Source organism: Squalius cephalus, assembly GCF_949319135.1.
Source record: "Squalius cephalus genome assembly, chromosome: 25".
Lineage (NCBI taxonomy): Eukaryota > Metazoa > Chordata > Actinopteri > Cypriniformes > Leuciscidae > Squalius > Squalius cephalus.
This window is the reverse complement of record NC_137146.1, coordinates 12,093,692-12,119,757: the sequence shown is the minus strand read 5'-3', so window position 1 is coordinate 12,119,757 and position 26,066 is coordinate 12,093,692. Positions and strand designations below refer to the sequence as shown.

At 36.8% G+C, this 26,066-nt stretch overlaps 3 protein-coding genes across 10 annotated transcripts in view; 1 reads left to right on the top strand and 2 right to left on the bottom strand.

The window, feature by feature from the left end:
• Positions 1–7,994, bottom strand: part of qtrt2 (queuine tRNA-ribosyltransferase accessory subunit 2) — a gene marked incomplete at its 3' end in the record, with an annotated part of 33,162 nt that extends 25,168 nt beyond the window's left edge. For 3 of the 4 annotated variants that reach the window (XR_013820177.1, XM_079863131.1, XM_079863129.1), the window contains exons 1-5: positions 7,896–7,982; positions 7,368–7,612; positions 6,986–7,041; positions 1,752–1,828; positions 1,315–1,524 (exon numbers count right to left, since the gene is read on the bottom strand). Coding sequence is in view for 3 of the 4 variants with exons in the window: in XM_079863131.1 (XP_079719257.1) it covers positions 1,315–1,524; positions 1,752–1,828; positions 6,986–7,041; positions 7,368–7,567 (543 nt within the window). Of the gene's footprint in view, positions 1–1,314; positions 1,525–1,751; positions 1,829–6,985; positions 7,042–7,367; positions 7,613–7,895 lie in introns of all 4 variants that reach the window. The other variant, XM_079863130.1, reaches the window with a different exon arrangement.
• A 737-nt stretch (positions 7,995–8,731) lies between these two features.
• On the top strand, positions 8,732–18,709 carry ccdc191 (coiled-coil domain containing 191). The gene is made up of 16 exons (XM_079862678.1): positions 8,732–8,960; positions 9,396–9,434; positions 10,401–10,530; positions 10,629–10,787; positions 11,095–11,497; positions 12,210–12,354; positions 12,639–12,829; positions 13,019–13,262; positions 13,335–13,762; positions 14,300–14,391; positions 15,559–15,641; positions 15,715–15,816; positions 16,308–16,451; positions 17,035–17,187; positions 18,187–18,341; positions 18,454–18,709. Exons 1-16 carry the CDS (start codon positions 8,895–8,897, stop codon positions 18,623–18,625), a joined length of 2,706 nt encoding a protein of 901 aa, XP_079718804.1. The 5' UTR covers positions 8,732–8,894; the 3' UTR covers positions 18,626–18,709.
• On the bottom strand, positions 18,689–25,855 carry zdhhc23b (zDHHC palmitoyltransferase 23b). 5 transcript variants are annotated; one of them, XM_079862683.1, is made up of 5 exons: positions 25,571–25,855; positions 24,669–24,846; positions 23,489–24,181; positions 21,909–22,076; positions 18,689–20,690 (listed from the first exon to the last, which is right to left on the bottom strand). In XM_079862683.1, the coding sequence occupies exons 2-5, from the start codon at positions 24,803–24,805 to the stop codon at positions 20,450–20,452; spliced, it is 1,239 nt and encodes a 412-aa protein (XP_079718809.1). In that variant the 5' UTR covers positions 24,806–24,846; positions 25,571–25,855; the 3' UTR covers positions 18,689–20,449. The 5 variants fall into 5 exon arrangements, with proteins under 5 accessions (XP_079718809.1, XP_079718805.1, XP_079718806.1 ...); XM_079862679.1 differs by having other exon boundaries at positions 18,809–20,723; positions 23,447–24,181; XM_079862680.1 differs by having other exon boundaries at positions 18,809–20,690; positions 23,447–24,181.
• Positions 25,856–26,066: the final 211 nt, after the last annotated feature.

The window sequence follows — 26,066 nt, the reverse complement described above, 5'->3', positions numbered from 1 at the left end:
TATATTGCGATATGAAATGAAATCTAATCTATTTTTTTCTTACAAACAAATATGGGGTAAACACACTTACATTCTCATTTTAAATGATTTAAAAAGAGTATTATTTAAATTAAATGATTTGTTTGTAACTTTAGGATATGGTTTGAATTGTTAACATTAGTTAATGTAGGCTATCTAATAACTAACATGAACTTACCATGAGCAATACTTTTGTTACTGTATTTATTCATCTTTGTTTATCTTAGTTTATAAAAATACAGCTGTTATTGTTTGGTAATTTTACTTCACAGTGCATTACTGTTAACAAATGTTGAAATTAACAATGTTGTAGAAGTGCAGTTTACTAATAGTAAATGTTAACTAATGTAGTTAAATAGTTTAATAAATAGAACATTATTGTAAGGTGCTACCGATTTTTATTTTTTTTATACACCAATTCAGACGTCTCGTGAGTTCAGTGTTGGACAGGTCAGTTGTTTAAAAACCATTCATTAAATTGAATCGGTTCGGGTTCAAAGGAATCATTAGTTCGCGAATCTGACATGTAGGCGAGTCTACGGCACGCGTTGTGTAATTACCTCGGCAGTTTAGGATATCGCACAATATTTGTCAACACAGAAAACATTTCATCACTGGATAGTTTTTTTGTTCGACTCCATCGTGTCAATTGATTTTGATTAATATGCGCGACTCGCGAGGGAGAGAGAGAGAGCAAGACAGCGCTCGTGTTGTTTGAAGACGGTGAAGGTGAGCGCGCACGCGGCCGGGGCTCTCTCGCTCTGCTCGTTCTTAAATGCGCCCTGTTAAACTAACAGGACTTAAAAACACATGCAAATGTTAAACTTTCACTCTATGATGGTTAAGATGTGCAATTAATCCGCGAATCATATGTGTTAAAAAGGCCGGGGAGCAGCTGGCCCGTAAGGTTAATGAATCACGGATTAACTACGACAGCCTACATCGCACATCCTGCGATGTGACTATCGTGGATTCGCACATCGCGATATCGATGTTTAAACGACACATCGTGCAGCCCTACATTGCATGTTATTGCAAGGCCATTTAGACCAACATTGAACCTAAAATGGAGTTTCCCACGATTGTGTGCCACGTTTGCAATGTAAAGTCAGATTTAAAATCATTTTGTAAAGTTTCTCTTGTCTGACTTTATTCTGTGGTTCTCTCTGAAACACTAAAGTTGAGCCCTGAAAAGTATAGAATATGAACGATGTGACATTTGCCAGTTTCATTGGAAATGTATCCTGCAGTCACTGACAGGTTTTCAGAGCTCAGTCTGTGTTTTTGTGCACTGACCTGTGATTTCTGGTGCAACACCAGACATTCATCCAGATGGGCCAGAGTCCTGTCCACTGCTTTACGGACTCTCTTGCGAGAAGTATTGGCCTGCCAGGTCTCTCCGTCCGCCATGCTCTGATAGCAGTCCGGCTGAATAGCTGCCTGAATCGCCATGAACCGATTCGCCGTCAGCTCTATCCTTCCACCGCTGCCCCACACCGACACTGTCTGTTAAATCACAAACAAACCATTAAATCCCTGACAATTAACAATAAAGGGATGGCATAGCTTTAGAGGACACAAAAGCTCCCTCTCTAAGCCAAAATGGAGCAGTTGAAAACCAATTACATTTTACTAAATTGCCCTTTTAGACTATTTGTAATGATTTAATAGAATTTCAGTCCATCTCAGTGACAAAAGAGGTTGAAAACAATCATTCGACATAGTTCGCTAACCTTGTTGGTGACGTGACCGGCAGGGCTGGTGTTAGCAGAATCATGCAGAGAGCTGAAAAGCACAGTATCATGAAGACCTGCGTAAGAAAACCGTATCAGAGTAATAGCAGATCAGATGTCTATTGTAATCAGCACAACTAGAGAAACTACTTTGAATCAAAAAAGATGTCATTCATCTAAAATTAATCTAAAACGTTTTAACAGCGGTTTCAAAGACTGCAATCTCAAAGATATAAATGGTGCCAACACACAACATACGACAAACTGCAAAATACACTTGTGATTCATCCATCTAAATCCTCAGAAGTGATTGGCTGCATGAGAACAGTCCAATGCAATCAGGCAGAACACTTGTTCTTTTTGGCAACACTGTTTACTGGCGAAATAAACAACCAAGTGCTCAACTCATTATTCTGAAGATATAAAAATGCATTTATATGGAGATTAGGACAAATTGGGGCAAAAGTATACATTTGCAGAGCTTGTACAAAGTAATTGTCAACTGTAGATAAGGTGAACGTGCACATGTACGAAAGGAACATGAGGAGGAATCTAAATTAGTACTGGTACTGTGTGGAAATGATGGAGGTGAACTTTGGTGACCAACATTATCATGCACACCAATTTTCTTTTTGTAATTATCCAAATGGAGCACTTGCAGCCGCCTCAAGTCATCCTTTGAAATGTTTCACCGTCACACATCTTAATACTGTAAACACAATTACCTTTCTCATTTCTGGTTGGATTGCAGAAGGCAATGACTGAAACAGTGCCCTTCTTTTCGTTACGGTTGCAAAATGAAAACTGAAAACTCATTTTTTTAAAATGCAAAATGGTTTGCAACCAAGAATGAAAGCATAATTATTTCTAAACAGTCACTTAGTAGTCAGTGAGAGGAAGAGAATCTGAAAACATGCCTTCAGAACTAAAAAAATTAAGACAACACACACTGGGATTTCTTTTTTTGGTATAAAGCTAAAAGAATATTAAAACAAAATCAATTTGATTTTATTTTTTTATATTTATTTTATTATACAATGACTTTCTGAATTTCTGGATCACTAATGGCACCAAATGGAATTGCAATCTGTTTGAGTAAGAGATGTGTGCTTAAAACCTACTTAAAGCTTATTTTTGCAATATTGCTATATGCTATTTGTGCTGAAATTACACATTTCACCTTCAAGAGGAATTAAACCATAACTCAACTTCTAGTACTGAGAGTAAAAGAGATATAATTGAATTAAATCTTTTTGCATAAAGTCTTTAGTCGCCATTAAAAGAAGTCATTATAATTTTTTCTTCCCTATTGGGACGTATATCCGAGTGAAATGGCTTCAATGTAGGAACATTGTAGGGCGTGACTTAGTTTTGTCCATTGGGAACTGATTGGATTGTTGAGGTTTGCTATTGCTGTGATGTCATGTGAGTGACATGTTGTCCCGCCCCTCTTTGACTTTTCAACGATCTTGAACAAACTTCTAAAGTGACAGTATAGGTGCTTCTCAATCAGAAGGTTGCGTCCTCTCAATCAGAAGGCTGCATAACTCAACTGTCACATCATTAAGCTCTGTCAAAGGACTTCTTAATTTAAAGGATACTTTGAAGACAGTCTTCATTTCGCATCCTTCATTCAGCCAGTTTTGAAGAATGCATCAAGCGTATCCTTTGCATCCTCCAATCAACCACAATCCCTTGCACACATTCCAATACACAAAAAAAGAACTAGGAGAAAATTAATCGGCACTAAGCTTGTCCAATTTCACTACGTAATACAAGACAAAAAAAAATTATTTTGAAGATAAAAGGAACATGTGTGACGTAGCCATGCACACACTTGTGTTGAGGACGACTCTAGACGCCTCAGAAGGACCAGACTAGGAAGAACGTCGCCTCACTAGGATGCGATGCAGCCTTTCCGTTTGGGAAGTACCTAATGATTCTTGAGTAGAATCTGCAATGCCATTTATCTCAATTGCAGTTGCTAGACCCACTTGAATTTTGTGATTTGAAATATGCCATCTTTGGCATGGGACCACAAATGTTTTCAATTCAGTCAATCGCCTGAGCTGTAAATGCCATGTGACTATTCGCTTTAGAACCACAAGAAAATGATGTTGACAACAGTGGCTGATGGCACCACAAGAGCCCCAAACTATTTATCAACAACTATCTTCAGTTAAAGGGGTGGTTGATTATGATTTCACTTTTCTAACTTTAGTTAGTGTATGTTGCTGTTTGAGCATAAACAAAATCTGCAAAGTTACAACGCTCAAAGTAAAAAAGGACCTTTTTATTAGTGGTGCACGATATATCGGCCGCCGATATAATATCGGCCGATATGGTCATTTTTTTACACATCGGTATCTTTCCGATGTCAAAATATGGCCGATGTGAACAGGCCGATATTTAACGTGTGAAGCTGAAGAGGTTGATGTGAGAGAAATACACATTTCATACAGATGACATAAGCAGAGAACAGTCTGTTTTCTTTCGTTTTTAATTGTTCTGTTTAAAAAGTTTCAAGTTTCAAGCTTTCTATATATGTCTCAGGTCTGTGAGGCAGGTAGGTTTCGGTTCATTTATGAGACGCGCTCCAGGTTCACGCGCCGTCGCCTCTGTCCTGATTAAATATTTTCTAGTATATTTACTTTTTATTTATTAAATCCAATGCAATTCGTTGATGAAACATTGATCAAAATTAAGATACAATTAATACAAAACGAAATTAAATTTAAAGACAGGCTTTGTGCTTTCTGCTTGAGGTCTCTGTGAAAGTTTTAAAGCAGTTTTTAAGTGCCGAGAGCGCTCACGTCCATAACGGAGAACTGGCCCGTCCGTAACATTGTTAATGCAGTCCAGTGCGACTTATGTTTTTTTCCTCTTCATGACACATTTTTGACTGATCGTTTTTTGACTCGTAGATATTTTAATATATTGCTTGATATATGATACCCATTCGAATTAGATTTTTCTCAAAAGTGACAGCGCGTGTGATTTGTGGATTCTGATAAGCGCGAGTGGAGAAACAGGCGTTCATTTATTCATTCTCAGTGTTGAGAAACGTAGCCTTCATGTGTTATTGTGTTAATAATAACTAAAGTAGCCTACATAATTATGTTACATATTTATTTTGTATGAAAACTATCGCGTTCGTTACTTATGGATTAAAAAAGTAGGCTATACCGTTGTATCAGTGCTGCACGAGCTCTCTCTCACAAACACGGACGCACGCACAGAGAGAGAGAAGATAATTGTAAAATGAAAACGGGCTAAGTTTAAATTTTGTTCTTGCTTGTTTGTTTGTTTTTTCTGTCAAAATGTCAGAAAGCATTTTGTATTATCCATCCGTGTTTTTAAAATTCGTTAAATGACGGACGTTTTACTGTTAATACAGCCCATATGTCGGATTCGTCTTATAGCCTACTTGTTATTATTTTTAGAATAAGTGATTCGTTATGCTATTATTGGACTCCTGTCTATTCATTGTCAACTGTTTTCTATAAATAGTTTGTATTGGCTAACATTTATTCAGCTGCGTGTCCTGTTTAAAATGTGCAATGTTCAAACGCAAAGACAGCACGTCACAAGAAGCCCTTTTCCCTGTGGTATTTTTTAGCATAATATTTGGATATTGGAATAATAAATGAAGTAGCCTATCTTAATTGTACACATGTTCCTGTTTTTTTTTTTGTTTTTTTTTTACTGTTTTCTAAGGGTTTCTTAATTTTAGACAAGTTGACCAGCACACATTATATGCAATGCAATAGTGTGTATGTGTGACATATTTTGCATACAGGTAAAGGTGCCCAATATCAGTCATTTCTAAAGTAAAAAAAATGTGTTTTGGAAAATAGCTCTTTATTTGATAATCATTCATTTGTTTTCTATACAGAGATATCGACATCGGTAAATATCGGTATCGGCCATAACAGCAATATTAATATCGGTTATCGGTATCGGCCACAATTTTCACATCGGTGCATCCCTTTAAGGACTACAACAAACGGCTGGTAGGGACTACACGACATTCCTCCCGGGTTAGTGACATCACCAACCCTAAAATGCACATAAACCCCGCCCCCGGGAACACGATTTATAGATTATCATGACAGAATATCCTAATCAATGACAAGAAGATAACTACACATAAGCTACATAAATTCATCAACTAACCATTCAGAAATGTTGTCTACATGTTATCACTTCTTCTTGAGTCTCTCCATCATTGTCTGACTCCAGTTTGAACATAAAAGGCTAAAAGTTTTTGAAATTTTCAGTGCATGTCTGTGTGAGTGCAAGCTCTTGTAGCTCCGCCCTCTGTGCCGGGAGCAGCAGCTCATTTGCATTTAAACGGGGACACACAAAACGACATGTTTTTGCTCACCCTCAAAAAGTGTCAATTTTAACAAGCTATATAAAAATATCTGTGGGGTATTTTGAGCTAAAACTTCACATACACACTCTGGGGACAACAGAGACTTATTTTACATCTTGTGAAAAGGGCATTATACCACCCCTTTAAAAATAGCCGACAGGAATAAGTAGTCCATTTCACACTTTAAGGGGCCATTAAAAACGAATTCAGCCATCTGTAACATAATGAAATATTAGCGATTGTGTTGCTTAGTGTTGTAATATTTAATTATTTATTTATTTCATATACACACGTAGCAGGTTTTAATGGCCATCAAGCTAAGAAGATGCTTTTAGAACCAGATGGCCATCAGGAACTAAAAGAGCCAAGATAAAGCAACCAAACATTGATCCCTTGGGTCCACTTACCTAATAAATGTGATATGTTGAAAGAAAGACATTATGATTGGTGCCAGCACAAGCTGAGATATTATTACAGCCACACTAACCTATGGAAGCTGGTTTCCACCACAGAATAAAAAAGTAAAGATAACTGATAACTTTTAATCTAAATTTTTTTTTTTTTTCACAATACTGTTTACATCTCACAATTACAAAAAAATCTGAATTGCAAGAAATAAACTCGCAATTTCTAGTTATAAAGTTCGAATTGCGACATATAAAAATCACAATTGAGAAAAAAAGTCCAAATTGTGAGATATAAACTGAGAAAAAAGTAATGTCTGATAAAAATTCACAATTACCTTTTTTTATTTTATTTTTATCATGTGGTGGAAACAAGCTTCCATACAACCAACCATCTTTTAAACCAAGAGAAAGCAAGTAACAAAAAGTTAGTAAAAGAGTGAACTTCTAACCTGCAAACTTTCTGACACCCTCTTTGAATTCCTCCAGAACCTCTTGATGCTCTGCACTGAAATAGAAAAAGGGCTGAAGAACTGAAACTGCAGAAAAATTTCAGAGAACAAATTACACCGTTTCAGTGTGAAAAATATTTGCAGAACTTAAAGCGAGATTCTTCCATATAGCAATTTAACAATTATATTTATTTTATATTATACAGTGCCTTTTAGAAACTCAAGCTCACTTTAAAGATGGCAAGAAAAATAATCATTACTCTCATACTTCCATCCACTATGAAGATTCAAGTTGTCAGACCGACATGTTTAGCTAAAACGTAAAACTATTTGCCAAATATTTAGAGAATCCCTGACCCTGAATATATAACTACAATCTTACAGGCTATCCACAGACACTTGTGTGACTGAAGGCAGGTCTCTTAAAGTGTGTAATGTGTCCTGGGTCAGATGGGGAACAGTTGCACAGCGAGTGTACAGGAGACAGCCAGGCAACTCTAATGAGTGCTGCCCTGATTTTCCCAATCCAGTCAAAATCCCTAAGCGACATCCCTGTACCACTCGTGACAGTTCCAGCTTCATCCCACTTGTGGAGCTGTAGCTTCCTAATGTGAAGGTTTCTCAGATCTAAAGGGAGAAGAAATGACAGCTCGTTAACTGCAGAAATAATACGTTCATCATCCTTATTCTCCCATTTTCCAGACGGATACAGTGCTTGATATGCAAATATGAGTGAAATGTATTAGACATTACAGTCTAGTTTTCATACTTGAATGTAATTTTCAATATATATGTAAGCAAGTACACAACACAGTCAGAACAGTACGCCGCGACAACTTGTTAGCATTGAATACAAAAATATATCATATGCGACAATACATAAAACGTTGTAACAGGCTCTCAGGCTTACCAATTTGCTCTTAGCTGCTTCAGAAAGCAGGACATGTGAGAAGAACTTCAAGTCGCAGAAATATTTCGTAGCGCTTTGACTTGCGTCTCACATTTACGACGTCATAACATTTCTATAGCACAGAGTTGTTCATTTGATTTACATTTTTCTCATGATTTTTCTAAGTCAAGAGAGCTTGTAAAACAGAACGCATTCGGATCAGGGTTATTATAGTTAACTGACAGTTAACTAAACATTTAAATTAAAATTACAACCATTAATATATATATATATATATATATATATATATATATATATATATATATATATATATATATATATATATTTTTTTTTTTTTTTTTATTGAAAGCAAACGTTAACTGAATGAAATTAAATGAAATTAGCTACAGTGGCCAAGGCAACGTTTTCATTTAACTAGCCTACTAAAATAAATAAAACTGAAATAAAATTAATAAAAACTATATAGACATTACTAAAACTTTGAACAAAGTTAAAATGTTAACGGAAAAATATCAAATAAAAAATAATTCAAAATGTAAACTATTATTGTGGACTTATAAGCAGCTTAATTTACTGATATGTTATTTTTTATAAAGGATAACATTTTACTAGTCATATATAAAGATGAACATGTTTAAACCATAGACTGTAAAAAAATAGGTTTGGCCGTGGTTGCTTAGTTGGATCTGATAACAGACGTAACAACTGTCTCCATGGTTTCAAAGTAGACGCTTCAGTCCTCATCAGCACTTGTTGGGATAAGTAGTTCTTTTTAGGGACCAACCGTACCAACTCATGCCACGTCACTTTGCGCAAACTACAAATCCCACAATTCCATTGCTGTGTGAAAAGTTTCTCACTGAAGTACATGAATGTTTTGATGAAGCTAAATTTTGTATAACCCATACTGTATATTGCTGCTATATATACTTTACAAACATGTTATAAAATATATTATATTATCTTACAATCCAAACGCATGCCCATGTACAAAAGACCATGGCTCTCAGACCGGATATTTTTCGTTGGAAAACAACAAAGACTAAAACACCAAGCAGTAATAAGGCGAGTAAAACCTGCTTCCTCTTTGCTCACACAGTTCTTCACATTTAGCTTCTTAGTGGTGTTTCCCTTTTTCACAATATTCAGCCAGAGGTATTAATCTAAATAAATGTCACACTCGGGTTATCTTTGGTCATGCACATTGGTTATTAGTAATGAAGGAATGTATTTTAAGCTCAGCAGAAGGATTTAGCTCAAATGTGCAATGCAAACCCATTTAACCCGCAATAGAGCCAGTTTAAGGTGAGACGGCATATTATTAGTCAGGGATTAGATGTGTGAGGCCAGTGTGACAAAATATTCAACTTATGTCAACTTCAGGCATCAACAAGGCTGGACACCTCTTGATTCAATGATTAGCTTATGATAAATGTTGATGACTCAGTCTATTTTGAATTGAAACAATGGTCATAGCTGAATTCATATTTTATATTGCAGGTGCAGCTGAATGAGAATGACATAAAACAGTGGGTGAAGGTACATTTCAATCATTTAAATACATATAATGCAGAAAATGAATGTGTATGTATGCCATCCCTTGTGAAAAAGAAGTGTTCTTGATTATATCGAATGTGTACTTGCATATAATGAAAATCACATCAAGAGATAGTTAACCCAAAAATAAAAATTCTGTCATCATTTACTCACCCTCAAGTTGTTCCAAACCTATATGAGTTTCTTTCTTCTGCTGAACACAAAAGAAGATATTTTGAAGAATGTCTGTAACCAAACAGTTAATGGGCCCCATTGACTTTCATAGTAGGAAAAAACAAACAAAAAAACACTATGGAAGTCAATGGCTACCGTCAACTGTTTGGTTACCGACATTCTTCATATTATATTCTTTTGTGTTCAACAGAAGAAAGAAACTCATACAGGTTTGGAACAACTTAAGGGGTGAGTAAATTATGACAGAACTATCCCTTTAAGTGTACTTAAATAGGATGCACTTTCATAGCTATATTTCTTAACGTACCCAAGTACACTTTATAAAAGTGCCCTCCGTAATATTTTTGTTTCAGTTGCAATTAACATTCCGAAAGTGTCCGAAAGCATCACATTCAGTTTGCACTTGAGTATATTATTTTAAAGTAGGCATGAAATGTAAGTTAGGCTATTTCTTCCCTATTGTGATGTATATCTGAGTGAAATGGCTTCTCGAACTAGAAAAAATGTAGGGCTCGACTTGATTTTGTAAATCGGGAATCGATTGGATCATTGTCATTTGCTATTGTTGTGATCTCATGATGCCGCTATCAACACATCATCAGAGAAGAGATGTCTCTGCAAGATTATCTTAACTTATAGTATATCATTTCTGTAATAAGTACTCTTTTTTTTAAAGTATGCTCAAGTGTACTTCTTTTTCACAAGAGATGCAGTGTCTGTATTTATGTGTATATATTGTAATTAAAACTTTTGTTGTATTCTCATTCTCCTCAGAGGGTGGAGATGGCTTCGGAGTTCGCTGTAGCTGAGGTGTTTTCCATGAAGAAACCACGTGGTGGTAAAAACAGTATGGCGCTGCAGAGCGTAGAACAGCTACAGGATCATGATGATGCATACAGTGAAGGTAGTCTCTAACGTATTCATAATATTCAGCACTACACACATATTCAGATTTTTAAAATCAGAATCATACTGACGTGTCCTCATTCTTGTATTCCACAGCTCAGTCTATTCTAAGTGAATGGATGAACCAGAAGTTACGTCTGGAGCTTGAAATGGATGATGACGAGGAGGAAGAGGAGATGAGTTCCAGTAAAAAGGATGATTCAGAATCCAAACAACTTGTTAAGACTTCACAGCCTAGTTATAATAACTTTGATGGTACAAATGAACAAATAATCTGCCTTGTTTTCCTTGAAGTTTACCTTAAAGATCCTAAATCTAAACCAATGTTATTTTAGTATTATTTATTTACTATTAGTGTATTTATTTAAAAAAAAAATTTTTATATATAGCTTTAATTTATTTTAATTTAATTTTTAGCAACATTTCTAATTTTGTTTACTTTTTTTGAGTTTAAGATTTTCATCTAATATTTGTATTTTATTTTATTTACACAAAAAAAAACTGTTTTTTCATAGTTAATAATAATTTAATACTAAACTGGAGTTTCTCTTTTGTTTTTTAGACATGTACTTTCACCTAGCGCAGGAAGAGGACAACTCTGTAGTGCACAATTTCCTCCAGGACCTGATGGACACAGAGGTGTTGGACTTTGGAATAATGGAGAACCTCAAAGTCGACTCTGACCTGAGTAAGAAGAAATGGAGGAACCCTAGCATCACTATGGAGGTGCGTCACAAGCAGGTAAAGGAGAGCCGCATGCGCCGAGATGCAGAGCGTGACAAACTGCGTAAAGAGAAGGAAGTGCTAAGGGAGGCGCGAGAGGAAGCCTGGCAACTGGAACAGGAGAAGCAGAGAAAGAAGAGACAGCAGGCTCGCAGACAGGAAGAACTGATACAGCAGGAGATGATTCGCTTGCGCAGAGAGATGGAGGAGAAGAAGAGTGTGGAGCAGCTTGCACGAAACATGTACAACGATCACAAATGTATTTGGACACCCTAACCACCATTAAAAATGTATGAATGTCAACATATCAAACAAAGTGGCATCTGCAAAGAAATCTGAAACCTTTCTCAACTAACTTCACTTCTCATCTTTACTGCTCACACGGTTATTTTTTGTAGTTGTATGAAGTCAGTTCCCCTTAAGTTTATACCAGGGTCTGATCAAAGGACCATGGGGCTTTGGGGCACACATGTCCCACTATATCCACTGCAGTTGTTCTATAATATATGCGTGATTATTTAAATTTTTAATGATTATTTTCCTCAATTGAGGCTTTAGGACAAGACCGGTGGTGATCTGGAAGGATCTGGTTGTACATTTAAGGAGAATAAATATCTATATTTCTCACTGCTTGGGGCGCCTTGGAATCTGACGCTAACCAGAAAGAGTCTAAATACATTTGTTTTAATTTTAAATGCAGTATTATAGTTTAAACCCTAAGATTTTTTTATTTTATTTGATATACTTTTGATGTTTTATCTTGAAGAGTGTGCTTGTCCTTTTTTAAATAAATGTCACTTGGTTTGATATTTCTTGTTTAATGAAATGACATGAATACATTTTTAAGTGTGTCCAGATATTTTTTGGGGCCACTGTCTATAATCTTCCAATTGAAATGCCATTTAAATTTTTGAAGAGATGATTGCATGACATTTTTATTTCAATCTTACACAGGGAGAGGGAAAAGCTTCAGAAACAAAGGGTCACTGAGTGCTCTGTCATTTCAAAATGTCATAATTCCGCACAGAAGAAACAGAACAAAGACCTTCAACTTAAGCTGAAGAACCTGGAAGCCAAAGTTCATCTTCTCAATTTGCAGGTTAGAAGATATTACAGTTCAATTATATTGTATGCAATGAACACTTATGTTTTTTGGGTAGTACTTTATTTTACAGCCCTATTCCACATGGACATACTATGTACTTATTATAGTAATTATAATAACTGGGTAATAACTAGGTACTAACCCTGAACCTACCTCTAAACCTAACCTTAACCCATGTACAGTAGTTACCTTGTATTGCCCACTACTTTCTAAGTACACTGTAAGTGCAAGTATTGGACTGTAAAATACCGTTTTTTGACTGGTTGCATATGTTTTAGTGCATGCACAGGCATTTTACGGCATGGTACTCTGTGATAATGGAGAGGAGGGTGCGTATGGGCAAGGCAGCGGCGCTGTGTGATTGGAGGAGGCAGCTGAGGGCATGGCGGGCATGGCGGGCTCTTGTTTGGGCCAGAAGAGAGGAAAAAGAGGCTGAAAGGACTGAAGAAGAGCTGAGACAGGAGCACAGGCAGGAGAACTCAGTTTATAAAAGCCTGTCATATAGGGCTTGATAAACATTTGGAAGAAAAGCGATTGCTAAATTTTTAGACTAAAAGAGCATATTAATTGCTTAATTAAAGATTAATTCAAAGCTTTCATTCATCTTGGCAACCTTGGCAGTCAGACTGGTTTTAAGTCATATCTGTCATTCCCACAGGCGCTGTCAGCAGGCGGTGGAGAGTGACCGCAGGAGGCTTTTGAGGCGCTGCCTCAGTGATTGGCTTGTGTGGTGTCGGGTAGAATGTCATCGCAAGGAGCTTCTCCGACAACAAGAAGAAACCCGATGTAAAATGGCTGCCTTGATCAGTGCGGCTGCTTCTGGGAAACTAGGGGTGGAAAAATCTCCACCAATTACCAACCCACCTGAAACACTCAGTCTTACAGAACACATCAGTCATCGGGTAAGGACATATACTGAAATATTTTTTTATTCTGATGAAAGTGTTCCACAAACTCTCTTCATCCCACCACAGGAAGTGCCAGCAGATCCAGAAAGCAGTTCACCCACTGCACAAGCCATTAAAAGCACTGGGCGTTCAGAGGCCCCGCCCACCCAAGCATGGCAGGTAACGCGACGTCATGCCGCTCTCTCATCGGCTGAGCAGCGACGGGCCCTTCAGGGGCAACAGCAGAAGACCACCCGGAGTGGAAGCGCAGAGCTTAGCGGTGGACGGATCAAACACGGCCATGTGGACCTGCAGCAAACCGTAGCAGAGCAGAGGCGGCTTCTGAAAGAGCAACAGGAGCATATTCTGCATCTGCAAGAGAGACAGAACATTCTGGAACTGAGACACGAGGCAGAGAAATCGGCACTGTTAGCAACAGGTCCTCCTGAAGCTATAAGCACATGCTGTCCACCTAAACCCAACACAAAGACTGCAAGAAGTACAGAAAAACCAAGGTACCCTCATATGTGTGTGGCATATTCCCAAAATCAAAAGAATTTGTTTGTTTTTTGCATAAAGGCAATCCAGCACTGGAAAGCATCTCCGATATTAAAGGTGCAATAGGTGATTCTCTACAGAAACATTTGTTGTTATGCTGGTTGAAAGTCTCCTCATATTACTGAGTTAAGCAGTCTAAATGTATTTTTATGATTGGCTTCAAGTGTGTTTTGGTGCTCGGTCCGATTCACTTTTCAATAGCGTTTTTAAAAAACCTGCACCTTTAAAATAGGCTTGATTTTATTTATTTTTTGTGAGATTATTATTTGCATGGAGAGGACAGAATAAATATACTGTAAGAAATCCACCTTAGGCAGTGGATCAGAATGTAATATTTGCTTATTTCAAGTGCTTAATGTAATCCCTCTAGATTTTACCAAAGGGTCACTTCCCACTGCTGTTCTATCCGTGTATGTGTGTGTGTGTGTGTGTGGGAGACAGAATGTTTGTTAGTCACAATTTCATAAAGATATTCATGCTCCGTACAATCTCAGAACAAAGAGTGCCTCAAGAGAAAACGCCAGCAGCCACACCGACCAAAAATCATCTCTGCGCCGTTCAGCGCTTCCCCATCCTACAGTACAAGGTCAGTCGTACACACACACAATCAAGCAGTTAGAAAAACTGTCACTATGATGGTTCCAAGCATGGAATATTAATTTCATGGCCATGCCCTAGATTTAAACAATCTGAATGCATTGAATACAGATGCACATAATCGCTATACACTCATAATCCACTTTGCAAACCCAGAACAATACCAAAACCGCACAATACCTTTTCCATGTGCTAAACCTCAAATTGCATTGTTTTTGAATGCAAAGTCATATTTGTTCGTTAATCAGGGTTGTTTGAGAATCTGAGTGGGTTGGCGCACATGTCTGTGTGTCTCAGCGGGAGGTTGTCAACAGCCCCCACAACTCAACATTCTGCTGAGTAAAAGCCCCTACCGACATCCAACATTTATGAGATTATTTATCAATCTGTGAGGCTGACTGTCGTGGCCTTGGCACAACAAGATGACCAATGAGATTTTTCTCACACTGAAAAACTGACAAGTTATTGTCCTGCTCAGGGGTGCGTTTCCCAAAAGTATCGTTAGACAAATATGGTCGCAAGTTCCATTGACCTCTGATGGTAACAACGAAACTTGCGACCATTGCTTTTGGGAAACGCACACCAGATCTGATCCAAAATGTTCCTCGGCAAACGCAAGGCCTTATATTCCAAACCCAGACTTTTGTACATGGTAATTGTACTCAAATACTCAAATTAATGAAAAAATACATTTTATAAATGACAAAAATTTTATAAGAAAAGCCCATTTTGTTAAGTATAATTTTTTTAATTCAACTTTGTAAGTTTCTCATTCTGGTGAACTTTACATTGGTGAGTTTGTATTTTCAAAACGGATATACTCCGTATATACAGAGGGGGGTAATTTCCCCCCCATATTTTATATATCTGAAACATTTTTGTCAATTTTGTTGCCATTTTTGCTTCAAGCCCTGGTTAATTTCTGAATCTGGTTGCAATACGACTTGAGAAATGAAAGTGAGATTTTGGTTGGTGTGACACGGAATACTGCCTTGAATACAAATGCAAGCAACACAAACAAACTTGTACCAAAGAACCATAAGATCAGAAGAACATACTGCAGAACTTCACAGTGACCCTATATTCTCGCCCTTAACTGATGTCTCCGTCACCCCCTAACTCTGTCTCTCACCTTCCTTTCTTACGTTTCTTTCAGCCATGGAGGAACGAGCACACCAGCGCGCCGAGCGCAGGAGAGAGATTGAGGAGCAGAGGAGACAGAAGGAAGAGGAGAAACTGGTAAGACTTGCTTCTTGTGAAGGATGGAAATAAGTGTATGTGATGACACAAACCTCTCCTTTTTCTTCTTTAGGCTCAAATGAAGGCAGCTGAGGAGGAAAGGCTCAGAGCTGAGGAAGAAGAGAAACAAAAGGAGGTGGAGAGGAAGAAGGAAGAGAAAAGGCAGCAGAGGGAGGTCTGTGGTGAAACACATTATCATGGATTTATAGGCTTTACATAATTAGATTATGTTATTATTAATGGCGATTATTTAAATGGTAGCTGCTCTGCATGTGTTCCGTACATGAGGGATATCTCAAATCTTGCGGCTTGTTAAGGAGAGGTGCGTTTTCACTTTTCTACAGGTAAATAACTGTAATTCAGCTCGTTCAGGTGATTTTCAGCGTTTAGGGATGATGGAATTGGTGAAAAATATCCCTAGCCTCATCTAGGGACCAGAATGCCAGTGTGCAACCAACCGGAACGCCCTAGCAACTGATTAGAGCATGCGAAAATACCATTCAGAATAACTTAGCCACATTCAACATAGCCAAGGAGTTTTGCATAAGCAAGCGCATCTAGAAAATGTAAACAAAAATGTATAACTAATTTATTCATCATGTTTATGCACACAGCTTTTTAGTTTATCTGTTTTAAGGAACTGTGTTTGTGTTTATGTGAACTTAGAAAGAGCTTGAGAAGCAGAAGAGAGCAGAATGGGAACAGGAACTGTCAAAGCGGGCGGCCCAGCACTACCTCAGAACCCTGTTACTGCACCGAGGCCTGGCACCATGGAAACTCCTGCTGGAGCAAAGCCATGTCAACACACAGGTCAGCGCTGCTGCAGACACACACACAAACACACACACATTCATGCCCTACAGTAACAATGCAGGCCATTCGTCTGCTTTCCAGACAGATACTTACACACTCAATTATTCATCCAAAGAGTTATGGCCGCTCACACACAGACAAGAAGGCCAGCTGTTGCATTGCATTAACTCTTGGCCCATTCCCCAAATTTTAATGATGTTTACAGTATACTGTTGCGTTTCCACCTGGCTAACCACCTGTTTTCAAAATAAATGACCAGAGCGGATATCTGAGATGCAGGATGGAGCGACTGAGGGGGAGAGATTGACGAGGAAAGACAGACAGAGAGAGAAACGGATGACGAAATGGCTTTGAATTCAGAATTTGCATTGTTGTTTAGATATTGATTCACATCCATGAGAGCAGAAACCTCAAGGTCCAATTAGTTACATGTGCCTCTATCTTTACAGTTCTCACAGGAAGTCAGCAGGGAAAGTTTGCGATCCATATAAACCATGGGAGTGCATGAGATGATGACACTGTTAATTAAAGCTGGCAGTTATTTATGTTGGGGTGCTTTTGGCTTTTCGGTCTCCTCCAGAGAGCTGTGGATCATTACTCTCTGGCTCTGCAGAGAAGCTGCTTCTGCTCTTGGCGGCAGTGTGTGGATGAAGCCCACGCAGAGAGAGAGGCCAGTGCCAACCAGCTGTATCACAGGATCCTGCTTCAGAGGGCCATGTGGAGCTGGACAAGGGTGAAATGCCACACACACGCATTACCTGTCAATGATTAGAAAAGATTCAGATTTTAAGACAGCTTAATTTTGGATAGCCACAATGTGTCTCTTATCGACTTATTATAAATAAATAATTTAATTTATAATAAATATGTATTATTTATCCATTATTTTGATATTAATATTATTATTTTTAAATAGTCTTATCGATTTATTATAAATTTATAAATAATTCATACATGTATTCATTCATTATTTTAATATTAATATTTTTTATAGACATAAGTGTATTTTTTATAATAAATTAAATAAATTAAACAATTTTCAGGCATATTATAATAAAATTTGGTACAGCCACAGTGTCTTATCGTCTTATAACTTTATTAAAATGTTATTTTATTCATAATAAATTAAATACATATTTATTGTTTATTCATTTTTATATTATTTTTATATTTATATTTATTTGTTAGTTTAAAAAGACAGGCATTTATTTATAGGCATATACATAATTGTATTTATAATAAATTCAATTAAAAATGTGAGACTTAATTTTTTTTATAATAGCCAAAAAATGTATTATCAACTTGTTATAAATATATTTATAATAAATTAAATAAATATTAATTTTAATACGAATATTTGTTTGTTTGTTGCAAATATATATGAAACTAAATATATATATATATACATATATATGTATATATATCTTTATAGATAATTTATATTGTATTATTTGTAATAAAGGAAATTAAAATTAATATTAATGAAATTAATACATAAAAAAATCTAATGTACTATATTTATGATCTTTACATTTTCTGAAGAAATTATCACCAGAACTCACCAACAGTGGAGCCATGTGGTTACTAATGTTTTCTGGGTGGTTTTGGCCCAAGCCAAAAGAGTTCATCGCATATTTATGTGCCTAAGTTTAATATTTAGGGTTAGTAATATTAATAAACCCCTACCCTTAAGTATGAGCAATTCTCTGCCTTTGATTTCAATACTTACCAGTTAAAAGATCTGCGCTGTATACTGGAAGCCCGAGCCGAGCGGTTCCACAGGATACACACCCAGAGGAAGGCGTTCACGGCACTGCTAGATCACGCTACAGAAGGGCGAATAACAGCCTGGGACAACGAGCAGCGGGCAGAGGAGCACAACAGCAGGTCTTTACCTCGTATTAGTGTGAATGTGACCGTTTACTGCACCATAAGGCCAAATCTAAAGTTATAAAAGAATTTAAAGTTTGCTCTGACTTTGGTTCTCTGGGCTTTGTAGGAGAGCTGTCAAGAAGTGTTTTGCTAGCTGGAGAAGTCTTCCTGTTGTCTTGCGAGTGGAGAAAGAAAGAGAGGAACGCAGAGATCAACTCAGACGTAAAGTCTCGGAGATTTTGCCTGACTTCCACGCCTCCCCTATTAACTCCCTGTGGCGTTCCGTAAATCCTCTTTAACCAGCACACAGGCTGCAACTACCAAGCTTTACATCACATCATTAAATGACATTGACAACATCTGCAGCTTGATGAGCCACCGTGTTTAATCTTTTTACGCTCGTTTATTTTTCCATGGTACAGTTTAATTGAACAACTTTTAGAATGAAATGCATTACATTATAAAACCATCTCACATGAGACAAATAAACATCTGGATTTTGAACAGCTTCTTTATCTGCTTCTGTGCTTAGAAGGCATTTAATGGAAGGAAACCAACTTTGATTCAAAAACACTGAAATGTAGCAGGATGGTAAGCAGAATAGATTTATTCTCAATTGAAGCACAAGATAAAGCTTGAAGAGCTCTATACGCCATTAAGAAAAAAATCTTTGATAGTGTAATTCAGCCCATTGCGCTGTATGGAAGTGGGTTTTGCGGTCCACTCAGTGATCAGAGCTACACTAGATGGGACAACAGAAGCCCTACACACAGAATTCTGCAAAATTATTCTAAAACTACAAAGAAAACACCCAATAATGCATGTAGGGCAGAATTAGGCCGATTCCCATTGATTGTTAATATGCAAAAAAGGTCAAGTCCCACAGAATTGCTACATTTTAAAGCACTTCAAACCCAAGAACTGAACACCGAAAAAAGTCCCCTCAGTCAGCTGGTTCTGAGACTTACTAACCTGACTAACTCTACTAACACTAACCAGTCTCAGACCAGCTCTGCTTCTCACAAACATCAAAATAAACCAAATGATCAAACAAAATACATATGTGGAACATTGGGATCAGGAAACTAAAACACATAGTAAATTACAATTCTATCGAACTCTGAAATCAAATTATGAATTGGAAGAATATCTCCAGAGTGTGAGAGACACAAAGCAGAGACGGATCCTGAGCAAGTACAAGCTGAGTGAACACAGCCTAGCCATCGATAGGGAGAGGGAGAGAGAGAGATAACAACAAACATGAAGCTCAACATAAAAGATTCATACTGAGATGACAGTTTTAAAGCTGTGTGATGTCTAGATATAGATGAATTGTTGCATCACTTTTGATGTCCCAAAAAGGCACTAAAAAATGTTTGACATTGAATGTGCATTCACATATTGGAGTTGAGAGATCAGTATTAGACAGTACAATCCATAATTGATCCAACTAGCAGTGAATGCAATCCAGAACTGCATATTTGTGGTAACACTTCACAATAAGGTCTCATTTAGCTAACATGAACTAACAATGAGCAATATATATTTCTTTACAGCATTTATTCATCTTTAATAAAAATACATTTGTTTACTGTTTGTTCATGCTAGTTCACAGTGCGTTAATTAATGCTAACAGATCATTTTGATTTTAAAATTGTATTAGTAAATGTTGAAATTAAGATTAACAAATGAAACCTTATTGCAAAATTGTAAAAAACTAAATCCAAATGCAAGTTTCAAATGGTTCCTTCTGAGTGAAATGACTATAAAGAATTTTGGATTTAAATTTTTTTTTTAAAAAGTACTTCACATAATATCTGTAATGTAAAGTCATGTGTAAACACTATCCACCGCAAATCATCTCCACGCCTGAGTAATGAAGCACTCGATGATGAATTACACTAATAGAGATGTATTATACTACAACACTGCCATCTACTGATCCACAACATTCGCCTGACTCTTGATGAGACCTTGACCACAACGTTTCGAGCCATAAAACTGACTCCGGAATGGATGTTGAAGGCATTAAGTAGCACAACATTATACTTCACTGTAGTATACGAGTGATAATTCACTTTAAAGACAGACTTTTCCATCAGCAGACACTGCCAGTTTAATGTCTACACCAGATCTGATGTTTTATGGTTTGACAGCTCTGAAGCCTGGCTCATGGTTAAGAATTCAGTCCAGTTACTCCAGAAACCTCGGGAGTAGGTGCCGGTGTCGATGACCAGACCCCAGAGACGTCTGCGACCGGTTTTCTCTCTCACAGCCAGGCGTGCCTCACGTTCGGTCACATTGAAGCTGACGTTGATGAGCTGTAAGATCAGCAGGTGCAGCAAACCTCCCGTCACAAGACTGCTGTACCAGGCACAGGTGAAACACAGAGCAGAACTGACCAACACAAAGACATACAAATGGGTTGATTATTATTAATACCTTAAATGCTAAAAATGCTGGTAAAAGTTTTTATGGAATATATGTATTATAAATGATTTATCCATGCACAGATTGCACAGCTTTTTTTAAAAGTCATATACCCTCATTATCTTTAATCAAAATAGCTTCCCTTCCCTCTTGCAGTGACATCTCTTCTCTGATGGTGTGTTTACTGGCGCGAGGGCGGGACAACCTGTCTTCTCCATTAATGATAACTTATAAATCTTAAAAGACAGATTGTTGTGAGCTACGAGGTTGTTAATCAATGGTATTAGCTTCTGTTGAAGCCTCAGCCCATAATTATATATAATTAGTAGTTTTATATTCCTCCATTGTTTTTAATATGATTATGCTGTTCGCAATGCTTCATGGGATTGTAGTTCTTTCCCTCACTAAAGCCGTTAGGTACACAGTCTTGTCCCTTTGTATTTTTTTTTTTGCTTCAGATCAAAGTTCGTAATGTTGTAATTCAACTCGTTGCTGGTTGGGTTTGGTTCATGACTAACCCTTCCATGTTAAAGAAACTTTTAATTTGAGTTGTGTTGTAATTGTTATTGTTAACTATAACTAATCCTAAATTATTACAAATCTTTTTTGTTAATTGAGATACAACAAAAATTAAATGAAAAACAAACTTAAAACAAACGTTGACAAAATTAGAAATGTAGAGTTGGCAAAAAACTAAAATACTAATTCATTAAGTTTAAGTTGAGAAGTACTAGAATTATTAAAACTAAAATAAAATTATAGCTAAATAGAAATGGGGGAAAAAACTAATAAAAAACGTTTCCTAAAACTTTAATTAAAATTAAATTAAAAAAAGAAAATATAAAATAAAAGCCAATTCGAAATATAAATAAATACTATTATAGTATATAAAAACATTATCTTACATATTTGGGAAAGCCAGATTTTTGTTCTCTTAACCTTCAATGATTCTGTGAAACACTGATATGGTGCATTTGGAGCAGTTTACACAAACAGAACGGCAACAAAATTCCATTAAATTTACTATTTTAAAGTGACTTTCCAGAAAAGAAAATCATCTTTTTTCATGAATAACTAATGAACTGGAAGGAATTGAGGTGGTGAATAGAAACAGCAGAAGCATTTGTGTGTGTGTTGTTGTTGAATCCACACCTGTACTGCTTGTAGACGTCAGGACAGTAGAGCAGTGCCGTCATCACACTCTGATGGGGACACACGCTTCGAAGAACCAAACTGATCCCGTACAGCGACGTCAGCAGAAAGAAAACCAGCATCAGAAGGAAACTGGGGTGGTTGGCCTGTCCCACACAGCTGTTGATCCTACCACAAAAACAAAATGACCGACAAGACACCGAACTGAGACCTGGAGATTCACTTACACATATCAGTTACACAGAATAAGAAGAACGCAGAGGGCGAGATCAACTCACTGTCTCCGTTACACATATGTTTACATGAAGAACAAGATATTTCACAGGACACAAAAAACCTGATTGACTCGACAAGGAACACAGAACCATTTTTGAACACTAGAGGGGTAATAGGCAAAACAAGACACACCTGGGAATGATCACAGAACTACAAAAGGACTACGAAAAAGACACAGGACAGGGAACAGGAACAGAACCATGTCAAACGCAAACTAAAAGTCCAATTAACAAAGCACAAGAAACACAAAGCCAGGTAATAACAATTTCTTAAAATTCTGGTAATGCTAATTTTGTATTTGATAGGCTTGAAAAATATTGCTTGAAAATGTACCATATTTTTTTGCATTGTGACATTATTTTCATGTGAAATGAAATTAAAATATTTGTAAAAATTCTTATTAGGCTACATTTAAAATGTCTAATTATAAAACGATTAATTATAAACATTATTATAATTATATTTGATGAATTGCAAAAACATGTTTAAAATTAAATGTAAAATAAAACGTATATTATATGTACACATACATTACAATCTTATAAAGGCAGAAGCCAGTTTTATAAATACAAATAAAATTAATTAATTAAATTACTATTTTTTTTTAATTAAATGAAATTAAATGTACAAATGACTAAATACTTATTTTTCCTTTTTTGTTGTAAAATAAGATATTTTTCATGCTGCAATAATGAGAACTTGGGGAGAAAATGTGTTGAATTTTATGTTTGTGTTTAAAATATTATTCTGACATAATTTTTATTTAATTTGACATGAAAATATTCTCATATTTCTAATTATAAAATGATTATTAATTATAAAAAAAATTATAATTGTAAACAAAAAATACATTTACAAAAAATGTATTTGTAAAATTACGCGTAAAATAAAATGTATATGTACACATACATTACAATCAGCATAAATTAAAGGCAGAAGGCAGTATTATAAATACAAATTAAATAAATACACAATTATTTTATTAAATTAAATGTACAAATTGCTAAATACTTTAAATGTGAAATAGCACTTTAAATAATATCTTATTTTTCCTTTTTTTTGGTTGCAAAATTAGATCTTTTTCATGCTACAATAATGAGAACTTGGTAGAAAATGTGCTTAATTTTATGTTTGTTTAAAATAATTTAATGCAAAAATACTAATGATGCTAATCACAGGCTTTATTTTCTTTATGCTTAGTTTTGTCTTTAGATTTTTGCATGAAATATGACCCAAACTTGTTACCTGCAGATGAAATTTACCCAGATAATAATAACCGAGACCCTCTTGAATAAGGAACCCACCAGACACAGTGGTGGTCCAGACGCAGGATGCAGACTCCACAGATCCTGCAGTGTCCGGCTCTCGGGGGACGCACCACTTTGCATACTGTACACCAGTTCCTCCTCTGAACACTCTCCAGTGCTGTCCCAGATTCATCAGTTTGTTCAGGAGGACCGGCGTGATTGGCTATCACCACCTGGTGCTGTTCTCCGTTTAGATAGGCAGCATCTACATCAGGTGGTGGTTTGTGATAGGTCACTGTACTATGAGTGTCAGATGGACAAGGCCTGACGTAGCCCGGCCCCCTCTTGGTGATTATGAGAGATATGACCGTGAGAGCAACGCCCGCCGTCACAGCGCACAACTGAAGATGATTCACATCACCGCGAGGGACGATTTCGGTGATGAAGAGGTAGAACATGTAGAAGAGGGAGAAGAGGGCGAGGCTGAGGAAGAATAAAGTGCGTCCTTTCTTTCGGTGAGTAAAGTAGTAGTACCAAATGACCATGATGGGCACTGCTGTTAGCACTACAATACCCAGCAGGTAGTGCAAAGCTGCAATGTGCAAAAAAACAGGAAGGAGAATAAGAGGAGGGATCAACGATAGATCAACTTGTCGGGCACCAGATATCCAGGGGACCCGCAGACGATCACTGATCGTGGCAACTACCCGAGACAGAGAGCCTGGATTTTGAGACTCCTTCTTCATCCATCTGGAAAATAAAATATTCGATCATATTCTTCATTTAACACATTTTACTATATCTAACCCTTTAAGGGTGTGTTCACACTTGGCAGGTTTGGTTTGATTTAAATGACGTGGCCCATTACAGTGTGGTACTACAGGAGTCGAAAAACACCATCTCCTTGCAGCAGATCTTTGTTTGTGTGTGCAATGGAGGAATTCCTGCTGCTGTTTTGACACCTTTACACATTTTATAAGGCCATACAATGAGTGCATTAAACCCAGAACACAGCATTGTTTTGGATGTTCGGAAAGATCTGTCTCAAATATATATAATAAAATCTGTCCAAGCAGGTTGTGACCGTATCCTTATTCCTTTTGTTTAGATCTGATGTTAAAAGATTACAGTGTGAACGCTACGCAAACCAGGTGTATTTTCTTTTTGATTAAAACAAGAGAACCGAACTACAAGTGTGAACAGACCCCAAGTAGAAATCTATGAATCCCTCGCTCACCTGTCACAAGCCTCATCCAAATCCTCACAGTCACAGCAACATCCTGCCATGTGACTGCGCCCGCCATGGCGATCAATGTACTCACAACAGCACAGAGGATCATCCTGATCTAGTGTTCGACGAGATCTCTTCGTCATGACGTCAACTTAGAAAACATAGGTGAGGGCAGGTATCATTCCTGTGAGGGAAACAAATTTAACATTTTAGAATAAGATCTCATGTCTCGATTTATTAGACTTAATTTCCACATGCTTTTATCCAAAGCGATACACGGGTACAATACATACAAGACCTATTCAATTGATCTCTTCATCATGCATTCACTAGGGATTGAACCCATGACCTTGAACTACATACATACATACATAAATACATACATACAAAATGCATACATGCATGCATACACACATACCCACACATACATAAACACATTCACATACACACACCATAGACTGTAAAAAAAAAAGATGCATACACATACATACACAAAGAAAGAAAGAAAGAAAGAAAGAAAGAAAGAAAGAAAGAAAGAAAGAAAGAAAGAAAGAAAGAAAGAAAGAAAGAAAGAAAGAAAGAAAGAAAGAAAGAAAGAAAGAAAGAAAGAAAGAAAGAAAGAAAGAAAGAAAGAAAGGAAGGTTTGGCAGTACATTTTGAATATATTTTAAATATTAACATTTAATCAACACATTTTAGTACGCGCAGGTTACGAGACTGTAAAGTTCGTCGGATGTAGCCTAAAGCGATGGTGTTCTGATAAACGACACACTGGCCGTCTAGAACACGTCGAACAAAAGCACTCACTACAATACGTAAATAAACTAATAGGGACATAACGTTACTAAACGTAGCATATGTGGTGGCATATAATGTGTGCATATGTGGCATTGTTGTTTCGTACTTACAGCACAAAACAGTCATATTGTAGTAGTAGTTCCTTTCGGAAGTGCTGTCAGTATAAGCGTTAGCTGTAGTCTCATTCTCGGTACCGGAACGTTCTAGTCGGTTTACCACTCTACTGGCAAGCCGTTTTAACATTTAATCATTAAAAGAAGCTGCACAAGAAACACTAAAGCAGTCCAAATCTACGAAGAGCACCAGGAAGTCGCGTAGCATACACAGCAACCGCGAACAGACAGCACGCGCGGGGTGTGTGTCGAATAGACTGCCTTCATTTTCCTGACGTCTGTGCAAACTTTTAATTTCCTCTGATTATGAACGTTACTTAATGAAAAGATGATTTAAACAACAAAATATGACTTTACTTTTACCCCCCACTTTTAGTGGACATTGAATTGAAAATACAAATGTTGAAATAGAGAATCGTTCTGTGGGCAAGACAATCTTTTGTTAAATGCCTCTCGACAAACACAATGCAACATATTTTTTTATTTTATTTTT